Source organism: Amborella trichopoda, chromosome 9 (assembly GCF_054954075.1).
Source record: "Amborella trichopoda isolate Santa Cruz 75 chromosome 9, AtrichopodaSantaCruz75HAP2 v2.0, whole genome shotgun sequence".
Classification (NCBI taxonomy): Eukaryota; Viridiplantae; Streptophyta; class Magnoliopsida; order Amborellales; family Amborellaceae; genus Amborella; species Amborella trichopoda.
Window position 1 is genome coordinate 57,438,659 of NC_142344.1, and position 27,897 is coordinate 57,466,555.

General features: G+C 39.6%; 2 protein-coding genes across 8 annotated transcripts; both read right to left on the minus strand.

Moving 5' to 3' along the window:
• Nucleotides 1–1,094: 1,094 nt before the first annotated feature.
• On the minus strand, nucleotides 1,095–6,681 carry LOC18447675 (NC domain-containing protein-like protein). 2 transcript variants are annotated; one of them, XM_088846063.1, is made up of 3 exons: nucleotides 6,188–6,681; nucleotides 5,934–6,103; nucleotides 1,095–2,142 (listed from the first exon to the last, which is right to left on the minus strand). In XM_088846063.1, the coding sequence occupies exons 2-3, from the start codon at nucleotides 6,025–6,027 to the stop codon at nucleotides 1,421–1,423; spliced, it is 816 nt and encodes a 271-aa protein (XP_088702189.1). In that variant the 5' UTR covers nucleotides 6,028–6,103; nucleotides 6,188–6,681; the 3' UTR covers nucleotides 1,095–1,420. The 2 variants fall into 2 exon arrangements, with proteins under 2 accessions (XP_088702189.1, XP_006857830.1); XM_006857768.3 differs by lacking the exon at nucleotides 6,188–6,681 and having other exon boundaries at nucleotides 5,934–6,156.
• Nucleotides 6,682–8,897: 2,216 nt separating this feature from the next.
• Nucleotides 8,898–26,151, minus strand: FKGP (L-fucokinase/GDP-L-fucose pyrophosphorylase). Of its 6 annotated transcripts, XR_016040245.1 has the most exons (8): nucleotides 25,670–26,151; nucleotides 18,229–18,514; nucleotides 16,657–17,027; nucleotides 12,805–12,931; nucleotides 11,900–12,649; nucleotides 11,633–11,792; nucleotides 10,636–11,336; nucleotides 8,898–9,307 (listed from the first exon to the last, which is right to left on the minus strand). XR_016040245.1 is itself a non-coding variant. In XM_020675709.2 (7 exons), the coding sequence occupies exons 1-7, from the start codon at nucleotides 26,018–26,020 to the stop codon at nucleotides 8,906–8,908; spliced, it is 3,225 nt and encodes a 1,074-aa protein (XP_020531368.2). In that variant the 5' UTR covers nucleotides 26,021–26,151; the 3' UTR covers nucleotides 8,898–8,905. The 6 variants fall into 6 exon arrangements, 5 of the variants coding, with proteins under 5 accessions (XP_020531368.2, XP_020531367.2, XP_088702191.1 ...); XM_020675709.2 differs by having other exon boundaries at nucleotides 11,633–12,649; nucleotides 18,229–18,484; XM_020675708.2 differs by having other exon boundaries at nucleotides 11,633–12,649.
• Nucleotides 26,152–27,897: the final 1,746 nt, after the last annotated feature.

The following is a 27,897-nucleotide window of genomic DNA, read 5'->3' on the forward strand; positions in this document are numbered from 1 at the left end:
TGAACACTCTTCTTAGGATTCATGTAAAATAACATGATACACCCCCTCTGTCTAATTTTATGTGTCGCTGTTTACATGGTCCCATTATTTTAAGCAAAGACCAACAATTAGAATTCTAGATAAGTTTATGTGAGAGATTATATTATGCAAAGATCTACAACTGATATTCTTTTAAGCAAAGATTAACAATGGGCTTTTTAAACACATCAGGGAACCAAAAAATTTCTGATTCCTGGTTTTACATGTTGAATGGTTTAGTCACATCCAAATTTCAGGAGAGGAAGAACAAGAATCCGAGAGGAACATTAAAGATCAATTTGAAGAAATATGTTTTGAACCATTTTAGGTGTTGGGTGACTTCCCATTGTCCCTTGGGAAGCCCCAAAACAACCCATTTACAATTGGTTAGAAAAAGAAGTGGGAACCTGAATTGAATGAACCCCCAGCTTTTCATTGAGCAAGCTTATACACGTTCAATAAAATATTTCGTCGACTTTGTGCAGAGAAATGACACACTCCCATGCGCCTATTTCCATTTATAATGGTATTGATATTCTTGTGCAAAAGGTAAATAGTCTTCTTGTTTGTTTTCCCTATAAGAAAGAAAAAGCACTAAATTCATTTAGAATTCAAGCAGGGGCTGCTTTGGATGAGGTGTTGATGATTGCAGCACTGTGTATCACCAAGTTCTAATCCTAACTTTGAATTACCCAAAGAAAATAAAAACCTATAAAGTTTTCTATCTCATTTATGCTCTTCCATTCTTTTCCTTTTCCTTCAGTATCAATCAGTTGTGATAGACTCACAGTTTGCATCCAGTACCCATTTGTATTTAACTTATCTTATAAAAACCTGTGTTGCTCTCATGGGAACTGAGGGCAATGAATTGGGCATTTTGAGAGAGGTTTGATAATTCAAACTTTCGTGGCAAAGCAACAGGTATCACAACCACAATCAACAGTGACCCCAAACTTCATCTTTCTAACATGACACTCCTTACATCATTTAGATAAAGGGAAGGTGGGATTTTAGGGAGCATTAGGTACTCTTATAATGGGATTTCAACAAGAGAGTTTAAGAAAAAATGTTCCAAGTTTTTAAAGTGTCAACGAGCATTGTATTCTTGGTATGTCTACAAATGCCAAAAACCATGGACCTGTGTATCCATGATATATCACGACCAACAATCAATTCCGAATTATTTCTTAAGCATGAGCCAAGCCCAAACAATCCAACAATTGGGTTAAGGCATATTTGTCGTTGCAAGGTTCATATCTCTCTACCAACCCCGTCCCCTCCCCTCTCCCCCCACCCACGCACCCACCCACCCAAAAAACAGAAAAGAGAAAAAAGGAGAGAAAACCCATTAACAAGTGCATGCCCACGCAAACAATGTAACTAAAAGCATAGAGCATACCCATCAGCTCGAAGCAGACTGGTCCATCAAAACTTCATCAGTGTACTTATCCGAGACTCCACCATCAAAATCCTCCTCTCTTGCCACTTCTTCATTGGAAGGGGATTCAACCCACCCAAGGTTTACAGCTAAGTCCTCCACATCTACCTTAGCAACATCACTTCTAACCCCGATGTCCGTTGCATACCTGCTCATACAGTACACACTAGCAGTGACAGTAGCCATGCCCACAGGCCCAGCCATTAAAAGCTTAAAGGGAGAGGACAGAACGGCAGCCAAAGGAGCCCCTATAAGAGATGAAAGCTGCCCGCTTCTCCCGAAGCCCGACTTATCCAGCACAAGCAGGCCCGTCTTGCAATATAAAGCAAAATCCTCACAATTGTTCTCGAACACATCATAGTTGCCGAAGCCATTTTGGAGGAGGTACATAGCCCTGTGGATCACTATCTCGGGTGGGTCAGAGGAAGCCGTGGTGCACGTGCCGCCCCGGATCTTGGCAAGGAACACAGAGGGCTTGGCTTCATATTCGAAGCAGTAGAGGCCTCCATTGCCAAGGAAACAGTCCAAGCACGAGAGGACCACGCCACTGTTGGGCTGCCGGAACCCGCAATCTGGATATGTGGGGCATGGTTCCTTTGAGCTCGAGCTCGATGATGAGTCAAGGGGCATTTCGGAGCCTGTCTCTCGAGTGAAATGGACCACCTTGTTTCCCCCAACATATATACCTGCAAATATACATTTTTCATTCACACTGTTTTCCTCGGAAGTTACTTTTTATAGCTGAATTAAAAAGGAATGCGAAAGGAACATTACAGGTAAACCAGATTCATTGGGAAAGGATGCCATTAAAGTAACTAATAAGAATGTTAATGGCCCAAATTGTAATTTGAAAATCCCAAAACATGTTGTAATCAACTAGCCTATTGACCCAGGTGTAGTCTTGCACCAGATTATGATCATCTTTAAGATATGGATCTTACAAAGCTTAAGATAAAAAGTAGCCACCAAATCACCAGTAACCAATAAATAATGAAGATCTTTAATTTTAACAATAGATAAGAGATGGATAATTCCACCTTTAATTTTTTTAATCATTTCTACACATCTGCATTCCAAAAATTCATGAGAACAAAGTGTTAAGAAAAAGGAATTCAGAAGAACAAATATTTTGGTACAACCACAAGCATAGAGATTGTAGCAAATGTGTTGGGAAACTAAAATCCTGTCATTTTGCTCATTCCTAATTGCCTAGGAAATAAGTAGCTCCTCAAAAGCATGTAGTCAAAAGGAATGAACAACCAGCTCCTTAAAAGTGTCTGCATCAAGAAGTTCAGTTGAATGAGGAATACTTGAACATAAGAGATGGCTTCATACATAATCTAGAAAGGCACTGCTTTTGGAACATTTTGATGTGAATCAGTGGTACAGTTCATTCAGATTTCTCATAAACATACGGAACTACCAATCAATTGAAAGGTTTACAAATATGGGCTCATGGCAAGAACAGATCATGTGGAAAGAGAAAAATCTCAGCCCAATTGGCATGATGCAAATTTGCTTCTTTTAGTACAAAAAGACGTGCAAAATCGGAAAAAAGTACACAAACTGGTACATGTACAAAACTGATATAAAAGGAGAATTTTCATTCCAGAAACATAAATAGATACACACAAAAACCACCATATAGAACTTATATCTTGGACTACAACGATCTTAATGTGGCATGAAGACATATCCAATATGAAATAATTGGTTTGAAAAATATTTCTCCATCAATTCACAACAAATAAAAACTCAATTTCACTCACTAAAACATTACATTCCTTAAAATGTCGGATGATGTATAAACTACAAGCTAAAAACAACTCCCCCGAAGAAGCCCAATTGCATTAAACTGTGCGGTGATCAGCTGCCAAAAACACCTGAGAAGCATCTATGGGAGGAGTGATTGAAAAGATGAGCTTACATTAGAAATTGCCTATACATGTTCAAGGGCGTGTTGGTTTTTTAGGCAAGTGGAAATGCTAATCAAGTATCAGCAATTCACAAGAAAACCCTCTCTGACTTCTATGCGCATTGTGTACAATAAATTTTGTTGGGCACAGAGAAATCACATAACAAAAAATGGGCGACTTCTACTCGAGAGTGATTAAGCAAAATTAATACTTTTTTTAATCATTTAAAATTGAAATTGAAAGTGCATACATAGCATACTGGAAAACAGGGGGAACAGTTAATGCCATATGCTACTCAAAGTCCATAAACAAAGTCAACATCAACATAAAGTTTAGTAAGGGCCATGCTACAACCTTTTAGAATGGAAAGTCTCATTCATAATCTTCTTACTTTCAGAAAACAACCAAGATAAAACCAAATATCTTGTTTTTGCCTAGAAAAGCTAATAATAAAATAGAATGTTTCAAAAGGTGACAAATAAAACACAGGGTAGTCTGACCCCAAGTCTGTATTAACAGAGATACTTCTTATTATATGTTAGTGAAACATAATCAGATCTTACAAAATATGGATAAAAAACAGATTTTATGAAATAACCACCAAATCTGGATATAATCTAAGATGCTGACAATTGATCTCATCAGATGGATTTTTTTTGCATGTGATTTACTTTTTGCAATTCTTTTATAAGATATTTCACAAATTGGTTTTCAAAATCTTAGTATTCTAACTTTTTTTTCCACTAGTAGGAATCAAGCTTGGGCTTGAGTGGTTGGCAATTGACATCAAGCAACGCTCCATCTCAAGTTCGATTCCTGCCATGGAACAACCCTTAAAAAAGAAATATTTTGCTTCCACCATATGCCTTGGTGACAATTATTGTTCTTGTGATATTTTCAGAGGGGAATCTTTTTTAGGATATTGTGGTAATAGTCAGTTCATCGGGAATTTATCAAATATATAACATGGACTTAAATATATTAAATTAATTTTATTTATCATGGGATCAAATTTTATTAACTCTGCCTTTAACCAGTCCTATGCCGGTCCCAAGCCTGGGTAAAGAAGGAGAGTTGCATTAGATAAGCAACCAATGTAAAACTCTGCCACATCTTTTCGTGAATATTTAACGGAATAGGATTCGTATAGCCGATCCCAAATACTTGGATAAGGCTCGGATGATGATGATGGTAGGATCAATTTTTATTTAAGATTAGTAAGTATGAATCAAATCACATTTAAAAACATTAATGTGATAAAATTCTTACGAAGATGAAGTTGACAATCATTTCTAATAGGATTTAGGAACTCGCCTTTGCCAAGGGACTCAGCCCTTGACCGAAGCAAGTTATTCGGCCGAGTTTAAGTGGACTTAGCGGAGTTCTGGTCCAAAAACCCTAGATAATTCTTAAAAAATCCAAAAATTTTGAAAAAATAAAATAAAGCTACTTAAAGTTAAATAAGATCAAAGACAACCATAAAAACTCACAACAAGTTTCAAAAAGTACAGAAAAAATTGATCTATAGTTGGGACATTTTAAAAAATAAAAAAAACAAAAATAGGGATTATACCAAAAAAACTCACCATTCTTTGCCAAAACCATCGCAAAAAATTTAGGCAACAATCCCTCATTTTTTTTTATAATTTTTTGAAATTGTTTTCAATTTTTTTTATGCCCTAAAGTTGTACACACAACTGGGGTATGGTGAGGCCGAGTTACTCCCCGGATTCGTGTGTGACCAAATTCTAAAAATTGACACTATCTTACTAGCTTTAATTTACATGTCCATAATCAATTTTTACAAATTGCTCACAATTTTATTCCTTAGGGTTTTAGACCTATTTTTAAGGAAATAACATGTTTATTTTCATGCCGGTCCCAAGTCCAGGTAACGGAGGAGGGTTGTGTGAGGTAGGGCAGCCATTGTAAAACTTTGCTAAATCTTGTCAAGAATCCTAAACTTATGAGTAGAGTGGTGGAACGTAGCCAACCCTAAATAGTTTGAATAAGGCTTAGGTGATGATGATATCATCGGAATGATTATCGGTGCTAGAACTTATGGTGATGAAAAAAAAGACACAATGAATTTAACATAGATAATTGTCACTATGTTAGCCACTACATACTATATATCATCTAGTCCCTGAAACTGCATTGAATCCATCTCTTCAATGGCAAGGAGCATTTTTCAGCTTGTCACCTCAATCAAAATTCTGCATGCCTAAAGTCAAGTTACACTTGAAATAAACCTGAAAATTTTCAGAACCCAATTGAGCTCTGACTTGTATCAAAAGCAAGCATGGAGCAAACAAAAAAACATAGTTACAATGTATCAGAAAACAGAAATACATTTGAGAACAAATATGAGGAGAAACTCCAGTGACAATCCAGCAATGGCAATGGCAAGAAATCCACGGAAACAATTTACGGTTAGACAGATCAGATGGTTTCATTGCTGAATTTTGAGTTGGGCATCACATATTCTCAGAAATCAGACTGACCCAACTTCATCCATTGATTAAAAAAAACAAAGGAGAGGAGGAGGAGGAGAAGCAGACCATGGTGAGAGTAAGTGAAAGCAGCTCTCCACGTGTAGATGTGATCTCCTACCTTTAGCTCTTCCCTCTCCATTTTGTTCGTGAGAAGCCCCATTCTCTCTCTCTCTCTCTCTCTCTCTCTCTCTCTCTCTCTCTCTCTCTCTCTCTCTCTAATGTGCAATGTGGAATCCCTGTAAAAAACAAGAAGCCATAAAATTATAAAAAACGGAGATTATTAAAGAAATGCAGACCCAACGAAATGGTTCAACCACTACCTTCCCTGCAAAAGAAAATAACAAACAGTTGCTGATGCTTTGTTTTACTTCCCACTCTCTCGCTTGGGTGAGTAATGCTTTGCTTTACTTCTTTGCCTTCTCTCTCTCTCTCTAGCTTTAGAGGCGTTACTTCCTGTCCTCTCTCTCTCTCTCGCTCGCTTGGGTAAGTAATGCTTTGCTTTACTTCTTTGCCTTCTCTCTCTCCAAATTACATCTCTCTCTCTCTAGCTTTAGAGGCGTTACTTCCTGTCCTCTCTCTCTCTAAACTCTCTCTCTCTCTCGCATGGGTAAGTAATGCTTTGCTTTACTTCTTTGCCTTCTCTCTCTCCAAAGTACATCTCTCTCTCTCTAGCTTTAGAGGCGTTACTTCCTGTCCTCTCTCTCTCTAGCTTTAGAGGCGTTACTTCCTGTCCTCTCTCTCTCTAAACTCTCCTCTCTCTCTCTCTCTCTCTCTCGCATGGGTAAGTAATGCTTTGCTTTACTTATTTGCCTTCTCTCTCCAAATTACAACTCTCTCTCTCTAGCTTTAGAGGCGTTACTTCCTGTCCTCTCTCTCTCTAAACTTCTCTCTCTCTCTAGCTCGACGAAGAAGTAAGGAACTTGATTGGCTGCTTCGGACAACGGGAGGGCAAGCATACGGAAAAAGTTTAATAGGGTTACCTTATACTGTAGAAGTACGGTGCACCTCATAAACCAGTAGAAAATAGTCTTTTAAAGTTGAGAAATCATTCAATTCATCATTTCGAGATTGAGATATTTTGATATTAAGAAGAAAAGAATTTCAGGATCTTGCAACAAGTTAATCTAGATTGTCTATTTTTTAGATTTTGAAGTATTTATAAATCTGTTTGATTTGAAATGTTTGAAAATTTTAAATTTTATAATTTGTGTTAAAGATATATTTTTAAACCATCCTAAAAGTTTTTGATACCAAACCTTCCTCTTCTCGGAAATTGTGGAGGTGCACCTTTCTTATATAGTATAAGGTGAGCACCTTATGCAAACCTCACCCAAATCATAAATTTTCAATATATATAGAGGGAAATGATTTCTATTTAATATATGTATATATAGTTGACACTGTAGAAAACTTGCAATCCTATCAAAATAAGTAACATCCCACCTCAAAATTCACCGACAAATGTAGGTTGGATGTCAAAGAACTTTTAAATCAATCATCTCGGTCTTGATGATGTAATTATAAAAAAAAAATCAAGATTTTAAGCTCTAAAAGTAATGTATATTAAAATACATTATCTAAATTGTCGATTTCAAAATAAGTGTTCGCAGTTGCACAATATATGTATTTTTTTTTAGCATCATTGTTTGTGTTAGAAATTATTTTAGAGCCATCACGGAGATTTATGATGTCCAAAGTGCTTTCAGGGCGAGGATACGAGGTAAGGCTTTATTTCGTTTTCATAAAGCCACCTTATGGAAACAACATCCTTTCACATATATTAAGTCAGTTAAACAGCTAAAGAGTACTTATTGAGGGGATCCTCGAATGTAGCATTCAACTATACCTATATTAAATCCAATTCAATCACTATTTTCTGTTGTTATAAACTCCTATTCTGGTATTTTTTTTTTTTGAAATATGTACTGGGGATTTTAATTGGAAAAGAATTTTCCTTAATGAACAGTTCATCCATAACTCCCAAAACTTTTAGGGATTTCACATTTCAGAAAATAATTACTTTTTTGAGATTGTAATTTTATTGAAAATTAGTCTTAAAAAATGGGATCTAATAAATAGAGATGTCTACATGTGCCCATAGTAATATGCAGTTGCTCTAATTAGAATTTTTCTCTTTTTTGTTTTTTCTATTCTATGAGGGCCCCTCCTATTCAAATGGACTACTGTGTAAAAGGAAAAGGATGCCATGCTTGGTGAACAAGCATAGCATTGTGCAATATTAAATAGTTTATGTGCCTCTGCCTGGCTTGTCATTGCATATTAGATGAGATAGGTAAGTGAAGATAAAATGAGGCCCTATTGCATGTGAAGACTGGTCAGATGCGAAGTTGGGCAGAAAAATCTACATTAATCATATTTGTAAGTCAGAAACATTTTCCTAAGACTTTGTGCTGAGTAAGTAATACACCCCCATCACGTGACGTTACATATGAGGGTTTCCAAGGCCTGTGACATGCGGAAGAAAGGAAATGGTATCATTGTATACAAACCCTATTTAATTAATGTTTATTTTAGGGTTGAGGCACACCCACTTGTAGCTTAAACCAGTGATCACTGATATTTTCGGGGTTGCTGTCTTGTTGGATGTTGCATTTTATGCATGGCATGAAGACTTTACACGAAAATCAAATTTCAATAGGCATTATCTGAAAATTAAAGATCATGAGAAAAAATATGTCTATTTGAGCAACCAAAAAAAATTTACTTCTTCACATTATAGTGGTGAAAGAATCCTAAGAATCTTCTTAAAACAATAAAACAGAATCCAAAAGAAACCAGGAAAAAAAAAAAGTCAGCGAAGAATATTATCCCGCAACATTTTCATCAACCAATATATCCATGATCTTCTAGCCTTCAACAATCAACTCCTGATTCCAATAACCAAAATTATAACTCAAGCAAAATCTATATATATATATATATATATATATATATTAAATATTAAATATTAAATAAAACAATAGAACTGTTCAGGCCCATACAGATTGTAAGTAACACAATGCAAGCAAATTTCAAATCTATGCCACACCATCTAAATAAATGCTCCAATTGTACACGGTTACATTAAAATCTGAAGACTTGAGTGAATTCCTAAGTTGTTTAGCCCGATCCTTGTCCTTGGCAAGCAGCAAGGCAAACCCACCACCGCCAGCCCCAACAAGCTTGTAGCCACAGCAAAATTGACTCGCAAACTTGAATAACTGGTCTACAAACTCATTACTACAGTAGGGGTCTAATTCCTGATGAATCCGCCATGCCTCTAACATGATATCCCCGAGCTCATCCACTTCACAATTCATAAGAGCCTCTTGGCCAATCTTGGCAAGCTCAGCAAGCCGCTTGATGCTGGATATGAGTAGGCTGTCACGTTGAAGATATCTAACCACCACCTTTTGCAGAACTTGGTGAGCCAACCGAACCTGCTAAGATCAGTACTATTGTCATCTAAAATGGAAGAACACAGAGAGAGAGAGAGTCTTTCAAGTTAATCCAAGCTGCCATGCACCACAGTTTCGCACTAGTAAATATGCAGGCAGCTGAATTCCAAAATCAGATGCTAAGTTTGTCTGTCATAGTGTGAAATAATTAAAAGCGAGACATGCAGCAAAAAAAAAAGAACATTAACAGTCCATTACTCAACATAGTATCAATCATTTTCAGAAGAACATACTTTATCAGTGAACTAAAATTAGCATGACAAGAACAATCTCATCTAGCTACAACTTAGCTATGAGGAAACTATACTCGTCTAGTAATAACTTAGCATGTCTGACAATTCAAAAAAAGAAGAAACCTCACATGAGGTAACTCTACTTCAACATGATTTTTCTGGTTAAAGATGAAATACTGAAGAAGGTAAAGAGCTTCTGATAGTTATATGTCAGCTTAAGTCAATTACTAAAAGGAACATACTGGAAGTGAAGAGACTTTGTGCCACAGTGATAAAGCCATGCAGACAACCATAACAATCATAGTAATAGTTCAATGACTATGGTGGTTAGAATGTGAGAGTTTTTATTATTGACCCTGACCTGATAACAGAGGTGCATTTCTTGCATTCTTGATGAACTTAAAATTAAGTACCACGAAAACTTAAAATGGCAGGTCCATGTCTTGAAAATTAACTAATACATTCATTAGGTAATAATCCGAAAAATGGGTATGTGAGACCCAAAATCGGTCTACCAATGGATCTATGAATTATACAACCATCTACTCTCGGTGTACATGCATTAAAAAGTCCAAAATTGGACAGACTAGGCTGAGGCTCTTGTAACTGACTAAGAAAAAAAAAAGAATGAAAAGGCTCACAACTCACATATGTCAATCACAATACTGCTATAATCAGAAATAACAATATTGTTAGAATTATCGAGCATTTCAATAGTGACTGCATATTATCGATGGGAAAGTATACTATAATCCTGTGGACTATGAGAAAAACATTGCACATTGGGTCATAACCGTCTAATAAAATCATTTATGGCGATGCAGAGATGCCCACAATTGGCATCATTGCCTATTCTGGCAGGTCGAACTCTCTCCATCACTTATAATCAATCATTTCAATCCAGTGCAATAACCCAATGAACTATGGTTTTTCCTATAGTGCACTTTGCCATAATCAATTGCTGCCTAATGGACATAATGGGCAGGCAAGGTCGGTCCAAGTCCATTTATTTTGTGGAAGCATTAAGGACATAAAAACTATTACACTTGCACCAGCCTCAACAAGCACGACACATACTTGCCCAGTAAATACCACCAATAGTCGCTGTTCCAGCTCCAAGACCATCTGAGGTGCGGCAGTAAGGGGGATTACATGAAGGCGTAAAGGTTTTCCAGGGAAGCTAGTCGTGCATTTAATGCCAGGATAGAGACCTCCAATTTGATCTTGCCAACCTCCACCGGTGCCCATTATCTGTTCCAAGACCAAAACAAGCCCCGCGACATTGTCATTGCTTTCATCCCCTTCCATTATATGAAGGAGTCCCTTCAAAACTGCTGCAGCTAAAATGCTGGAAGTCCCCAAGCCACTACCACGAGGAACTTTAGCCCATGTCCTAATCTGCAGGCCTGTTGATAACGGTATTTTTCCTTGACTGATGCCAGTCACAATAAGTGCAGATTTGACAAGACGAAATGGGTCTTCTTCATTGAATGGTGTATGAATTGAGTTGGCATCCTCAATGTATGTTTGGTTTCCAGCATCATCATCAATAGTCACTCCTTTTGTTGATGTTGTCTCAATCTCAGTGCCAATGGGAAGACAATCCTCCAAACTTATTGCCATATTCAGAACACGACCGATGCGCTCCAAGCTCCACGGTGGGGTATCACTCCAACCCCCAACAAAATCTACACGAACTGGTAACTCCACCCTCGCTCTTTTTGGGTAAAGAGGATTTTTCCCATTAGCATCACCAGTATTCTGAGAAGTTGCCGAACCTGAAAATCTCAGAGATTCTAATAAGTGGTCTGTGACAAAGGCAGGTTTAGCAAGCACTAGAAAGGATATTCATGGGTGGTGCATGAATCCCAAGCTCATCTAAATATGCTACCACGGTCATATGGTTAAGCAAGAGAACTACACAGTATGGTTGAGTTAGTAAGTAAAGAACAATATTGGCATTTCTAGTGATATTCCTATTAATTCAATTGAATTATTCACAAGAAATCCCAATGAGAAGCACTGGCCTATGTGCAATAAACAAAACCTTAGTAAACTAAGCTTCTATAATCACCTTCAAGCCCATATTTCACAGCTGCAGCCGTCTCCTCAGCAACAGAACTCCATACATCATGCTCAATATTACATGCAATTTCGTCTTCACCACATGCCTTGTGAAGATCAACTTGGACCTGATACGCTCTACTTCGAGGAAGAATTCCTGAGTCTAAGGCCTGTAGATTTGGACAAAGTGTAAGAAAATTCTTGCAAGCAGTAGTTCCTGATACTTCATTCTGCAATATTTCAGTACATAGCCGAGACAAGTTGCGTCCAAACAAACCATAGCTAATGCAAGCCTTAGCTATCCCAGCAGCAAGATCTGCCTGATGGATACTGGAGTCCAAGCAAAGTTGTCTAAAGTCAATCGATCTGTGCATCTCCTCCAAACTCACCCGATACGAATTTCTCCATAAAGACAACATATCTTCATTGTTGTACAACCTCAAGCCCAAAAGCCACATTGCTAAACTGAGCATTTCATGACGAGGTAAAACAGGAAAGATCTTAGCATTCCATAAGCACTGTTCTTGAGCATCTGAAGTATTCCACAGCTCACTCTGCTGAATACCATGTTCATGCAAAACCTTCTTCCACGGTTTTCCACAAAAGGTACCATCTTTGGCATGTGAACTTTTTGGGTTGTCATGGAGCCCACAAAATAAAATGACTCTTTGAGAGCACCCAACCAATGGAACTTCCCAAAGGCAATGGCGATCTGGCAGTATGAACCAAGAAGAATTTCCAATGGAGCCTACAATATTTTCTCTTTGTAAGTGAACACCAACAATGATGCATCTAGATCCAATCTGAACACCAGTGGAAAGTGAGGAATCATAAATCAAAGAATCCTCCCCAATTGAGACGCCAGGAGCTAGTTTACTTGAAAGGATAACAGCAGATGCTGCAATATCACATTCTGTGGTTGCTGGTATGGAACATAAATGCCGACGTCCAACATATCTTGAATGAGCCTCTCCCAAATGATCCAAGACTTCAGTAGAAGTGCCAAAATGCAAGAAGGAGAGGTCAACTGCAAAGACAGAAAAAAATAAAATAAAATAATGAGACATGAAATGTTTTTGGAAAACATCTACTATCCTACTATAGTATTATACCAAAGAAATAAACTAAAAATAAGTTTATCCATAAGGATGTTGTACTTAGAATATACCACCACGAACTTACATGCACAATAGCTAAAGAGATTCTGATTTCCTAAGCCACTGACCAACTCTATCCCCAGAGGGCGTGACTTCAGCCAATTATGTTTTGCAGGTACCCAGGCTGCTACCAGATCCTCATATAAGCTCATCTGCATGAGTTTAGAGATGCATTATATTAAGAAGCTAGGTTTAATATCCCAATAAGCCTATACTAACATGAAAATTTAATTACCATAGAGCATCAAAATACAATATTATTAAGTTGTTTTTGAATGTGAATATTGAAAACAACGCTGTTTTCTACTCACACCATACGAAGAATTTTGGGGATGAGGTTTGCCAAGGGTAGGGATGAGTTCATGTGCACAATGATGCAAGCTCAGACATTTATTCAAAGCATAAGTTCATGTATAGGGGACATCAAAGTCCTCGACCAATGCTTCAAGAGACATTATCAAATTCTACAGGAGAGGAGATTAATTGGTAATCCAGCAGGAGATTAGTAGTCCATCTGTGGACACAACATTGGCAGCTGAACAGCAGGAGATGGGAGAGGGTATGGAGTTGTTGGCATCCCCAGTAGACACAATAGAAACTGATTGAAATATCTGAATAGTTTTTTTTTTTGTGAAAACTGTTTTTTTTTAGACTGTAAACTGTTCTATATTAAAGAAGATATTTGTACATCAGAGGGGGAGCTAGAGACCACCCTCGAGGCAGGGATTCTAGAGTAAAAAATAGGCACTCCATCAAATGGGGGCCCTATACAAAAATGGGATTTACAACTGTCAAAGTTTATACAAAGATACAATAGTCCAGTAGGTGTAATAGACGAAATCCCAAAAAAACTGCTCATGCTTGAAGAGCTCCATCTTTAGCCAGTGCGTCCGCTTGGGTCTGGGTGTTGGATTCCCGGCAAATAAGCCTCCAATAGACGACCGTATCCTTGCAAAGGTGAGCAATCTCGTCAAAAATTGGAGCGAGGTACCAGGTGCAGGGAGTAGAGCCAGAGGCCCAGGAGATGACATTCTGTACGTCTCCCTCGATGATCAACAGTTGACCCCACAGAAGTTCAAAACATTTGAGGCCAGCGAGGAGGGATAAAGATCCGCCGACTGGGAGTCAGCATGGCCCAAGTGGGTTGAGAAGGAAAGCAGCATTAGGCCAAGGTGATTCTTGAAAAGACCTCCAGCTCCTGCCTGTCCGGGGTTGCCTAGGGAGCACCCGTCAAAGTTGAGTTTGGTCTGTCCCAAGGGGGGTGGTGACCATACGATAGACCGAGAGGGACGAGGTGAGTGGGTGAGAAGCAATGATTGCCATTTGGGGATGAAGGTTGATCTGTTAACTGTTGACCTTGTATTAAGAGTGAGTATACAATATACAAAAACCGCCCAACCCAGAGGTTCAAAAAAGCCACAGAGTGTGGCAACAACAAAACTATACAGGCAAAATTACATGGGAACAGATACAGTTACTAAACACAGTCGCTAATTACAAAAATTTGACAGGTTTTCATCCCAAAAAAGATTAGGGCAAAGCCACAGAAGCTCCTTGCTTAGCCAGTGCGTCGGCCACTTAATTGGCCGCCCTCCAAGTATGAGTCTAAGAGACCTACATATGCCGGCAAATTCCGGAAATCTCATCAAAGATAGTCATGAGTCTCCAGGGTGGTGTAGCCTCTCGTAAGGCCCAGGAAATGACATTTCTTGAGTCACCCTAGACAACCAGAACTAAGCACCAAGAAGGGTTGAAGTTTTTAAGGCCATCCAATAGGGCACGGGCTTCCGCCGTGGTGGAGTCCACGAAACCAATGGCGGAGGTGTAAGAGAAGAGAGAAACTCCATCGTGGTTCCTGAAAATACCCTCTACACCTGCCAGACCTTGGTTACTAAACGAACACCCATCAAAATTGAGCTTGATGTGCCCAAGTTCCGGGGGTCTCCAAAGAAAGGAGCGGGGGACACACCTGGTCGATGATGAAGGATGGTTGTCCAGTTAAGGAGGCGGACAGGACCTTGAAACAGTTGTGGTTGGTGGCCCAGAAAATGACCATGAAGATGATGGACTCCATGATTAAATGACGGTGTGAATGTTGTCCCCTGAAAATTCTGTTATTGCATTTTTTCCGTAGGGACCAAGGGGTGGCCATTACTGCTGCTTTCCAAAGCATAGTGCCAGATTTGGGCCTCCCAGATACGGCTTGCAAAGTTGCAGTGGATGAACAAGCGTGCATTTGTTTCCTCCTCCGGTTGGCACATAGAAAATTTGGTGGGGATTTAAAGACCTCTTCCTTGGAGTTGGTCCACTGTGAGGACTCTCTCTCAGAGGGAGATCCAAGTGAAGACCTGTATTCTTGGAGGAATGAAAGGAATCCAGGCCTTGGCTATGATGGACCATTGTGAAGGTTACACAGCAGGGGGGGTGGAGAGTTGGAGGAAGAAGGAAGAGACTGTGAAAGTCCCTGACGCAGCCGGACTCCAAATGATTGGTCCTCCCCATTAGGTGAAAAGGACAAGGAGTGGAGAATAGATGAGAGTTTAAGAGAGGCGGGGAGTTCAACATCACGAAGTGGTCTTTAGAAATCAGGATTCCAGGATCTAGAATTTCCAACTGTGCCAAAAAGATTGGCTATAGAGGCATCGGGGTTCCTTGTTAGACGAAATAGACTGGGAAAACACAGCGAGAGGGGACGTCGTCCTAGCCAAAGGTTAGTCCAGAATTTCACCCTTGTCCCCACCCTAGAAACAGATAAAAGACTTGAATAGGTGGAGGGAGCAAAGCAAAGATTTCCATATAACAGAAGCTGAGTTGAACTGCCTGTCTGGAAGGAACCAGATGGAGGAGTTGAGGCGATATTTGTGGTATAAAACCTTGTGCCACAGTTGGTCCTCCTAATGCTCAAGTCCCCACCACCATTTACCCATCAATGCCAAGTTGTGCTCTTGTAGGCTGCGGATCCCCAAACTCCCAAAAGCTTTCGGCTGGCAAACAGAGGACCAAGCTAGAAGGTTGTATTTTTTAGATTCCCCTTCTCCCGACTAGAGGAAGTTGTGCATCAATTGTTCTAGACAAAGTGCCACCAAGGCTGGCATGTGGAATAAGGACATTTGGAATATGGGGAAATTTGAGAGGGTGGCTTTGATTAGGGTGGTTCTATCCGTAGGAGAGAGATATCTGCCCTTCCATGTGGCCAGTTTGTGCTGGAACTCGTCTATAATGTGGCTCCAAAGGGCCGTTTTAGGTTTGCCATGGCATAGAGGAAGACCAAGATAGGTGTAGGGGAGGGAGTCTGTGCCACATCCCCATCTATGAGTAAAAGCTTGGGTAATGTGGGGATTCACAGAAATACCAATCATCTTGGATTTTGTCAAATTAACCTTGAAGCCTGTGGCAAAGTGGAAACAATTAAGGAACAGGACCAAATTATAAACTCAGATAATTTGAACTAGCAAATTATCAAATGATTTTTGCCTTAATGACTTCGCGGACTGCATAACCCAGCTTGAACTCCTAGACACTCCCCTCCAAGGGGTGAGGTTTACGTGGTCTAATCACTCTACCTCTTCTAGGTGATTAGACCCAAGTTGATAATTTCCCAAGGCAAAAATCAGCTCTAACAAACAAAGATCAAGTCATCCTAAAAGTTGGCAAGCACTCAGAAGACAGAAATTTTAAACTGATTTCTGAATATTTATGTATTGAGCAGCCATAGAAAGACGCAGAAGTGAACCTCAATGGGACGGCAAAAGGAATCTAATCAGCAAAGTGATGTATTATAGCCTTTTTGTTGTTTCTTCTAAAGAATAGAAGGAAGAAACCTTTTTACATCATCACAATCAATTACCACACTGGAAAACAAAAAAATGTAACTTGCCTCCTTTCCACATCTCAAAAGCTCCGAAATCATCGATGGACTTGAACTCGAAAGCAAAAGAAGATCTGCCCATGCTTTACCTCTAACTGATATTATCCCAGTATCAAGCAAAGTTCTACCATCTTGTCGTATAGCGTTGTTAGCTTCAAGTTCCTTCAAAGATGGCTTCTGTAGAAGATTTTCAACCAAGTTTAGCTCTCTTCCAGAGTTTTGCTCCAAATTTTCAATGGTAGATGTCACGACCACACCATGGTTACGTGCAACATCAAGGGTAATAGGAACTGTAATGATGCAGGATGCATTATCTGGAAGAACCATACTAGAAGTATCAAAACAAGGGAGAACATCTCCAGTCATGATAAGAAGCCCACCTGCCAGTTACAAGTTTTTCAATTCACACATTAATAGCTCATATTGGCATCGCTAGGGTCTAAAGAATATTAATATCTAAAGCTACACCTTCAATTAAAGCTGAAAAAGTAAACAATACTTAAGAGGGCAGAGAAGACTGGCTCCAAAGATAATAATATCATTACAATTGACAAGTAGTATAGCAATTCTACCAGGATGACATCAAAGAAGGGAAGTTTATAGCTTTATATCTTCTACTCTGTTTGCAATAAAAATAACGGAAACTCAAAAATTTTCGAATCACAAAACCTAAATAAAATTTCTCACTCATAATCTATAAGCTTGATCATTGGATTGCTCCAGTTTTTTGTCCATTCGGAAAAGATTTAAATGAGAGATGTAAGTTACATTCGAATGTTGATTAAGGTGCAATCGATAACGGTAGTTCTCCTACCAAAACTCAAGTAACAACTCTAGTCTATCCATGGTATAAAACTCCTTTCATAATGATTAACTTAAAATTCCTACAAAGGCCTCCTAGTTTTTTGCAGGTCAAAGCAGGTGGCTCAAACATCCATCTGGGATGTTAGCACACCGTGCAATATGCATAAAATACATAACACACATTGCAAGTTCTAGTACAATATCGCTTAGAGCATTTTCTTTCAAACTACAACTAGTATAATACCCAATATAGCTTTGCTAAGGCAAGGGCCCTCCTCAAATGCCTCAAACTTTTTGACAGAAGCTGGGGGTCCTCATTGATTGCCGAAGGGAACTCCAAGAATGTCATCAACTGCACCAGCGGAGTTCTGGTGTGTCTGTGGAGAATGGAACAGTTTTCCAATTAATCACCAACATTCGTAGAACAATATAAGTTTTGGTCAGGCATATACGGAGAATCTCCAACAAAGCAGGGGACTCACTAGCCAAGGAAGGTACCTCGAGCACATGTTTTACAATCAACCATCCCCATTTTAAATAGGGATGTATTTCTCTTATATTTTGTTTTTTTGTACTGAATATTACACTCTACCACCCAAATATTGGTTAGCCATGTAAATTATGCCTTTCAAGGTTGTCGAGGAATAGTATTTCATGCCCCGGTTTAAAGCACCACAATAGCGACACATGTCAATAAGATAACTTAGAAGAGAGAGAGCAATGTCAAATGTAATACTAAATTTAGAAGAGAGAGAGCACTGGTAAATGTAATACCACCTTTGTTCTCAAAAGCTTGTATTGCACTAGAGGAAATGGCAAGTACATGGTCAAAAAGCAGTGGAACTGGTCCATCAGGATCATCAGACGCAAGATATGGAAGTGGTAGGAAGACTTTGCCCATTGGGTTGGCCCATGGAACCCTCTTCGAGTCACCCCCGGCATGCAGCAGGAGTATGCGCATTTTTTCCATTGATTTTTTAACAGCTGATGTGATTGAATCCCCATCATTAACCCTGTCACGTAGTTCCAAAGACTGTGAAAAGGCAATTTCAGCATTTGGTACCTGTGAATAGTGCATGTGAATCAAAGAACAACGAAAGAATCAAAGAAATAAGTTTTAAAGATAAAAGACTGTGACAAGTCAATGGTGCATATGCTGCAAGCACATATCTTCTGGAACCTAAGAATGTGATTGATGCCCCTAAATTCAGAGTTTGTTCACAAATCAACTACAGAAAACAAGGGACTGTATACAATGAGACTACTACCTTTAGTGCACAAAGGCCGCAAACACGTTAAACCATTAAATGTAAAATCAGATGGATGGGTTGTGTCATTTTTCCACACAAAATACAAGAAAATTTTTCTCAGCGATCCAGCACAGTCAATGGTAACCCCCTTCAAGCTGTCAGATCTCACATCTAAAAGCTAGGGGCGATTTTGACTTTTTGTACCAAAGGTAAATGGTCTTGTTGTGTACTTTCCCAAACAAGAATAAGAAGCATAAATAGACATTTGAATCAGTTTATGTACTTTGCTTGAAGAGAAGATATCGGGAGCATCCACCATGTGATAAGATAACCATAACTTGTCCATGAAGAAGGAGATCAAAGATCAAAGATTACAGCAAAAGAAAGAAAAAGGAAGGGTGTATTGCATCACAATTCATGAGTAAACCTTGAAACTACAAACTTCTACAATTTGGGTGCATCTGCCAGAAACATCAGATATAAAAGCGTGAAGTTTCTCAGATAACAACAATATGGTGATGGGTTCCAGTGAAACCACACAGGCATCAACATAACACACGCAATTTGTCTAGGCCTTCCTCTAAACAGATGTGTCATCTGTTTTGCTCTATTTTTCTTTTTCTTTTTTTTTTTAAGTGTTAACATTCAATAAAAGAGTGAATAAGTACAAGAGACCCTGGCAATCCACAGTAAAGCTTAGATGCTCAAGGGATAAGAAACACAACAACCTAGAAAAACAGTTCAATCCACCAAACTAGGTCCAAAAAATAGAAAGGAAAAGCTAAAAAGCCAAAAAAGTTTCTAGTTGTTTGCCAATGCTGCTGCTTCTTTGGCAAGGTAGTCAGCTGCTTGGTTTCCTTCCCTCCATGTATGCATCCACACGACAGACGTATTCCTACAAAGGTATTCAATTTCGTCAAACAAGTGGTTCAGATGCCAAGGGGAATGGGAGGAGAGAAGACTCTGCGCCCAAGAAATTGTGTTCTTGGAATCTCCCTCAATGAGGAGGGAGTGCAGGTGGAAGGGTTGGATGAGTTTGAGGCCTTCCAAGAGTGCCATTACTTCGGCGTCCATAGAATTAGCGTGGCCAATGTGTTTGGAGACAGTTGCCATAGTAGTACCGAGGTGGTCTCTGAGGATGGCTCCAATGCCTGAAGGACCAGGGTTATCGAGAGAACAATCATCAAAGTTGAACTTAAGCTTCCCCACAAGTGGAGGTTTCCATCTTGATGCTCACGGCAATTGCAAGCGATGGAATTGAAGAACGCTGCTCCAATCCTGGTTAAAGGCCGAGGAGGGAACGCCTTTGAAAAATTGGTGGCTGGTCACCCAAAAAATAATTGTGGACTTAAGTTTGTTGAAAACTTTGGAGAAATTTGAGAATTCCCCTTGGAAACTTCTGTTGTTCCTCTCGATCCAAAGTGCCCACAAAGCAGCAGCCACCGTCGTTTTCCAACGAAGGATCCCTTCTTTATGCCAAGGGAAAGATTGGACGGAAGATCTGATGGAGGTTACATCTGCCAGTAGCACCCATTGCACATTGAACAGTCTGAGGATAGCTCCCCAGAGATTGAAGGCATAGGGGAAGTGCAGTAGGAGGTGGTTGTTGGTCTCTTCTTCCGAGAGGCACATGACACACCTATTTGGAATCGGGATCCCTCATCTTTGTAGCTGATCTACTGTTAGAACTCTCTGTGAGAGAGCCAGCCACATAAAAATCTTGATTTTTGGTGGTGCAAAAGATTTCCAAGCCTAGGCAGCTGTAGCTGCAAGGGCGAGAGGGAAGGTTGGTGGAAGAGAAAGGCTTTGAAAGAAAGAGGAAACCGAGAAGTCCCCTGATAGTGAAGAACACCAAATGATGCGAACAGGCCCCGATGGTGCTATGAAAAAGGCCTGGAGTTCTGCCGCTAGAGTGGCAAAGCTCTCAGTTACGAGATCATTGAGAGCCCTCCTGAAATCTGGGTTCCATGATCGAAGAGGCCCTGTCGGTAGCAGCCACAGTTGCTCCCTGATCTCTGGCCAAGGAGAAGAGATCGAGAAATATGTCCTTCAAAGGGGTGTGCCCTATCCACAGGTCTGACTTAAGAGAATTCTATTTCCCGACCTCGGATGGAATCTAATACGGGACAAAAACGCTAGAAAGGTCGAGCAAATTGATCTCCACATGCCCGAGGACCTCTAGTTAGCCCTGCAGTTCGGTAGCCAAGGAGAGTTCGACAAGTGATATTTGTATTTTAGGACATCAATCCATAATTGGTTGCTCAGGGTTGAGAGACACCAACACCATTTTCCTAGTAGTGCCTTGTTCTGGATTCTGAGGTTCTTGATTCCAAGGACAACCCTATTTTTGGTCTGGCATATTTTGTCCCATGCTATCAGGAGATGGATTTTGTTGTTGGAATTATCTCCAGACCAGGAGAATCTTCTCATCATCTGTTCAATCCTAGAACTGACAGCTACAGGCATATGAAAAATGGACATTTGGTAAACCGGTATGTTGGCAAGTGTTGTTTTGATCAAAGTAAGTCTTCCTCCTGGGGAGAGGAAACGGCCTTCCAACCAGCTAGCCTACGGTCCACTTTATCTAAGATATGGGACCAATGGCTAAAGCGAGGTTTGCCTATGCAGAGTGGAAGCCCGAGATATTTGGAGGCAATGACTCTACCCCACAACCCCAATTGTGAGCAAAAGTTGAGTGTTATGGGGTCGACTTTTACACCCATCATTTTTGTTTTTTCAAAACTGACTTTGAAGCCTGTTGCAAAGTCAAAACACCTAAGAAACATGAAGAGGCTATGAATTTCAGTGCGTGAGGCGTTGCAGAAGACCAATGTGTCGTCAGCATACTGGAGGTGGGATAATATCGGAGCTCTAGGGCAGACCGAGAAGCCATGCAAGTGACCAGCCGAGTACATTCTTAAAAGAGAATGGCTGAAAACCTCGGCTGTGATTGCAAAGAGAAAGGGGGATAAGGGATCTCCCTATCTGAGGCCTCTAGAAGCGGGGAAGTAGCCTTTGGGGGTACCGTTAATAAGGAGGGAGAAGAAGGGGTGCAAGAAGCAAGCACTCATCCAAGTTCTCCATCTAGAACCGCCTTTGGGGGTACCGTTAATAAGGAGGGAGAAGCAAGCACTCATCCAGGTTCTCCATCTAGAACCAAAACCCATCCTAGACTAGGCTTCTTTGAGAATGTCCCAGTCTACATGGTCGTAAGCCTTCTCCAGTCGAGCTTAACAATAATGTCAAGTACCCCGGCTAAGTGTCTTGAATGTATGCATTCATGAATTCCTAATGCCCCATCCAAGATCTGGCAATCTTTAATGAAAGCACTTTGTGTAGGTGAAATTACTAGGGAAAGGACCTCTTTGAGACGAGAGTGTTGGGTTTATGTGGCCTTTAAAGGCCTTATGAGTGTGTAATGAAATACATTTATTATAGTGGAACATAAACTCAGTGGGAGTGTGGTCCCTCAAAGACCATACTAAGCAAATGATTTTTGCGGACACCGGATTGTGCTTAACGATCTAAGCCAGTCGATTGGAAAACCTAAGGTACCTGGGCATAAAAAAAATAAACCGAGAAGGGTTTTTGGATTAGCCCTTGATTAGGTCGAAGCTTATGCCTAGATGAGTGAGCCGAGGGACTATGTGACTCTTGTATGTGATGGTAGGCCTACAGAGACGAGGGCTAAAACCTCATCTATGTTTCATCACACGGCATGCATATAGGTAGATCGTTCGGGAAAGCTAGATATCCACCTTTGCGTGAAGCATATGCATGTGCGAGAGATACCCCTATGCGCCACAAAACTGTGGTCGCATCAGGTCGTGGTGACCTTGACTTGTCTCTAGAGGAAGACCTGTAATCCACAAACTGGGATTGCGACTCTTTAGCTCATCGACCAGACTTTAGTGACACGCTAATGAGCCCGTGCTTGGACTGTGGGTCATGGGAAACACCGAGTCGGTTCGATAAAGCAAGTGTGGTCTGTAGTCCACAGTTGAAGGTGGAGTACCCCGTGATCGTTGATTTAATTCTTGAACTATATAGATCCACTTCCCATCATATTAATTTAATTGTGTTCATTTTATTATTAAATTATTTTAGACCTATTATTTGAATTTTTATAAGTCATTTGATATTTTCTTTCTTATTTTTTGACTTATAAAAATGAAGTTATTAATTTACAAAGTTCTAATATTTTAAAATTCATTTTGTTTAATTTAAAAATATTTATTAAAAAAATACATGGGGGCCCATAGTGCACATGGGCCCACCATGTGGGTATTAGGTGGGGCCCCACATACCATACATGGGTGGCACACCCCACCCTTGGATACCTTCTCTTGTTGCTTTATCTTCAAGTTTGTTAAATATGGTAACTATATCTTGTAGCATATGGTCAAATATTGATTAGGAAATATTGACCATATCTTATCTTGAAGGAATATCTTGACTTGATATTATTGAATATTCTTATGGAAAATATGAGATGGAATATGCAATTTATGGTATGCACTATATCTTTAATGGATTTAATTCATTTAAATATATTGATGGGAAAATGGTTTAAGGAAAGGGGGATAATAGTTCATGCACCTTCCATAATGTTGATGGTCCATCTATGGAATGGATGGTTCAGATCTCTCACCCCACAAGTCACCTTGATCAACAGTCCATATTCAATCTCAAGAAAGAAGCAAACTATGGGAAACCCTAAAGAAACCCTAGACCTAAACTCTCTCTCCCATAAACTCTCTCCCATAAACTCTCTCTTTCCCTAGGGGCCACGCCCCTCTCTCTCTACTCTCTGATTTTCTCTCTCTACTCTGATTTTCTCTCTCTACTCTCTCTCTCCTAAAAAGACTCGAGGGGGCACGCCCCAACATAAAGACTCTTACTCTCTCATGATCTAATCTAAGGGTTGGGAAAGTTAGGGTTTGAGCCTAATTATTTTGGAGTTAGGGTTTTGTAGAGATTTAAGGGTGGTTACCTAGTTTGGCCGAAATTAGCTTTCCTGGTTCGAGATTGAAGCTAGACCGCTGATCCCGCACCATTGGATGTAGTGACTCGGTATGGGTGTAAAAAGCCCGGTTAGGGTAATCTCTGGCATCTTTTCTTTTAATTGTTTGTTCTTTTATTTTATATTCTCAAGCACAATATTAGGTTGTATGAATGACATCAAGTAGTTGAGATTTATTTTATTGATGTGTTATTTATTTTTGGAATTTCTATTGTTTGTAATAAGACCATATGTGAGTGATCTTGTTGCCAAAATTATAAGGGGTGATTATTATTAAAAAAAAAAAAAAATTGTATTTCCCTGGCAAAAGATTACATAGGTCTTTCTTTCAGAGAGGCTATAGCTTTTGCAAGGATTTTGTAAGTGGAATTGAACAAACTAATAGGGTGGTAGTCTTTGAGTTGAGAAGCTCCTTCAATATTGGGAATAAGTGCGATGAAAGTAGCATTCACAGCCCTATGAAGGACCCCCCTATAGTAGAATTCATTGGATAGGTCTAGGAAATCTGTTCTAAAGGAGTCAATAAGGTAACCGTCAGGACCACAAGCTCAGTTTGAGTCCAAATCAGAAATGGCTGCTAAGATTTCTTGTTAAGAGAACAGCCTCTCTAGCCACGAAGCCTTGTCCAGAAGGAGATACAAGAAATCGAGGTCACCCATGGGAGGCCGAGAAGATGGTGGGGCAGAGAATCGATTTAGAAAATAGCCAAGGATGGCTTGCTCAATCTCAGAAGGTTGGTCCAGCAGATTATCCCCCACTTGAAGATGGGTGACAGTATTGTCTCTACGCCTACAATTGGCAATTTTATGAAAGAAGCCTATGTTCAGGTCCCCTACCTTCAGCCACCTAATCTTGGACCTCTGATACCAAAAAATTTCCTCTTTCTTGAGAATTGATTGGCATTGGAATTTGAGCTCATCTCTACTTATGAGTTCACTGTCCAAGAGTGGTCTAGATTCTTCAAGGAAGCCTAGGGATTGAATGGATTGCAGGGTTGCAGACTTCTGAGGCCCAAGGAATCCCAGAAGACCCCTACTCCAAGTTTTAAGATGATTCTTCAAAAGTTGGACTTTTCTCTATAGTTTAAACCCAGCCCAACCTTCTACCAGGTTAGAGAGCGATTGCCACCAAATGAGGAATTGGTTAAGACAATTAGGTTCTTCTAACCAATTGAGTTCAAATCTTAATGGTTTTGGGCCATTGTCGACAATCTTAGTGTCAAGTAAAATGGGACAATGATCTGAAGCAGGTTTTGGTAGAGCCGAAGAATGGGTTCCAGGGAAGTTTGTGTCCCGGTCTAGTTTGGAAAGAGATGGGTTCGTGACATGACTGGACCAGGTGAACTGGGCACCTTGAATAGGTAGGTCGACCAAATTGTTGAGAGCAACAATGTCAAAAAAGGCAGATATTGCCAGAGTAATTCTGGAGGAGGAGTTTCTCTCATGGGACCACCTAGTCTCGTTGAAATTCCCACCTATGCACCAAATCTGCTAAGGAAGTTCCGCGATAAGGTTCAATTCGTCCCAAAGAATGGGTCTATCCACATCAGAATTAGGTCCGCAAACCGCTGAGAATTTCCAATGAAGGCCGTCAGAAATTCTGGAGAGAATGATGGAGACAGGAAATCTCTTCAAGTGAGAAGGAAGGTTTACCAGCAAAAATGCTATGTTCAGATGAATTGTACCATCAAAAGAGCATCCACATTTGGGCGTCAAAAACCTATTTCCATGGGGATTCTAAAATTAAACAGCACAAGAAGTCATTAACAGGGTTATCATGCCAGTAAACTAGAACAGATGGCAGATTATAACAATGCATGGCAAATTGTTCCTGATAAAGCAAACTTAGGCGGAAATGCCACTAATCAAAATCAAAAAATTCAAAAAAATAAAAATAAAGAGAAAATAAATCAAAGTGCAGCAAAGAGAAAAGAAAGGGAGACTACCTGGGTATTAGAGGGGTGAATCAAGTGGCAGGATAGAGCGTGGAGGGCATTGAGGGTGGCAGCACCAGATCCAATGCGAGCTCCCTCCGGATCCGGGACAGAGAGGGCAATTGTGGAGGGCGCGATGCGACCCACACGCTTTGCCCTCTGGAGCTGCCATTCATAAAGCTCCGCCTGCTCGGGGCTGGCTGCAGTGAGCAGGATGGCGTCCCACGTCGAAACCCTAGCAGGATACCGAACCGACAGCCTCAAATGGTACCATGACTTCCTGAGCACCTCCATCGCCTCCCCTTTCTTCTTCCCCATTATCATTCTCTTCTCTTTCTCCATTTCCCCGAACAAGGGACTCATTGCCAATATCACTCCTCAACTAATAGCAAAGTTTACAGAAATTTGGTGAGCTTGGATCCTGTCTGGCTCTGGTTTAGGATAAAGGGCAAATTGGATTTGAGGTTTTCCCGCGTTTATCTCATTGCCGAATCACAGTACCCATAACCCACTCTGTAAATATCATCACATAATTCTGAATTCAACAGTTCACGAGTTCGGATTTCATTCTGATTTATTTATAGGACAAGGTTTCCATGATTGGGCGGACTTATCTATTTAAATGAGACAGATGTATTTTAGACGTGGATTGTGGATTCATTCTCAATACTAAAAATATGAAAAAAAACAAAATAAATTTAAACACATAAAAAAATGGATAGAATTTTAACACCTAATTTTAAATTGAGATTGTCTACAAAGAGATCATTTTTTTCATACTCGGAGGTCACGATAATGTTTGTCCCATAAATTTCAAAAGAGGTGGTTGTAAAAGTGTCATTGGATAGACACAAAGTTAAAAAAAAAAAAAAAACTTCAAATTTTGGTAACTCACCCCAAGCCATCTAATTTGACATCTAACGAGAGCTAATGATTGTGACTTCCATGTACAAAAGATAAATGGTCTCTTTGTAAACAATCCCTATAGAATATTGATTACTATTTTAAATTTTAATAATATAATATAACCTTTTGAAAAAAAAAAAAAAAAGTAACCTCAAAAAGAGGATTTAAAAAAATAAAAAAAAAAATTTGATGAAGAATAAGACATGCGCGATAAGACAAGTTGTACGCTCCTCATATTTATACCATGAGTGCAGTCAAACAGAAGAAACATGAAACACTCATCTATTGGTTTAGCAACAGTTAAACTGGTCAAAACAAGTGCTTGACCGATTTTTGCCAATTCAACCGCTCGGTTTCCACCAATTTGATTTGTCCAAACAAAGTGGGGCATTATTATTTTCTAGTATATTATATATTTTGAATAATTTCATATTTGTTTTAATAGTTTAAAATTTGGTCAAATCGGTTTGACTGGTTTGTTAGCTTTATTTTGAATGGATCAAACCCCTCATCGATGTAATGGGTGGTCTGATCCTGATAACACTGCATATGACTTGCTTAGGTCGTCACTAATGTAATGTGAAGAACACGTCACGTAACTATTTACTATTAGGAAAAGGGTCGTGGTCATGGTGATAGCCTCCCCACATACAGTTACCACATCGTGGTATCCATTTCTGATGCTGACACTCCCAATTAACACTTTCAAAATGCAACTCCAATCTATTGAAAAAAATAAGTAGGGGTATGTCTTCCTCACTGAATTACCCTTATATATATTCTCGGGTACCCAAAGATGTCTAATTGACAAGGTTCAAGGTCTAAAAAAGAAATTCAAATTGAAACACACCCTGACCAATGGTCAATCTAGATCCAGCTAGATATCAAGAAGCGAGTGATTATGGTCGGTTCTCTAGCAGAACAAATCAATTCCATTTATTTTCTAATATATTTTTATTCATTTTTTAAAAAGTTTGTTTATTCACTCGTTGCTGCGGATTTGGACCGAGTATCTAAATAAGGGATATGAGTCACCAAGCCATGTTTCTCAGTAGGGGCGGCAATGGACTTGAACTTGACCCGAGACCCAACATCCAAACCCGACACAAGTCTACATATGGGTTTAAGAATTGGACTTGAACAAGTGGGTCTGGGTTCAAATATTGGACCTGAACACTATTTGAGTTTGGGTCCATGCGAACTTGACCCGAATAGTGTTATTTTATAACTAATATGTAATATATAATAATTGAAGAATATTTAATTAAAATTTAAGTAAATATAACTATATGTTTTAGTTATAATATTTAAACAAGGGCGTGGTTTCTATAGAG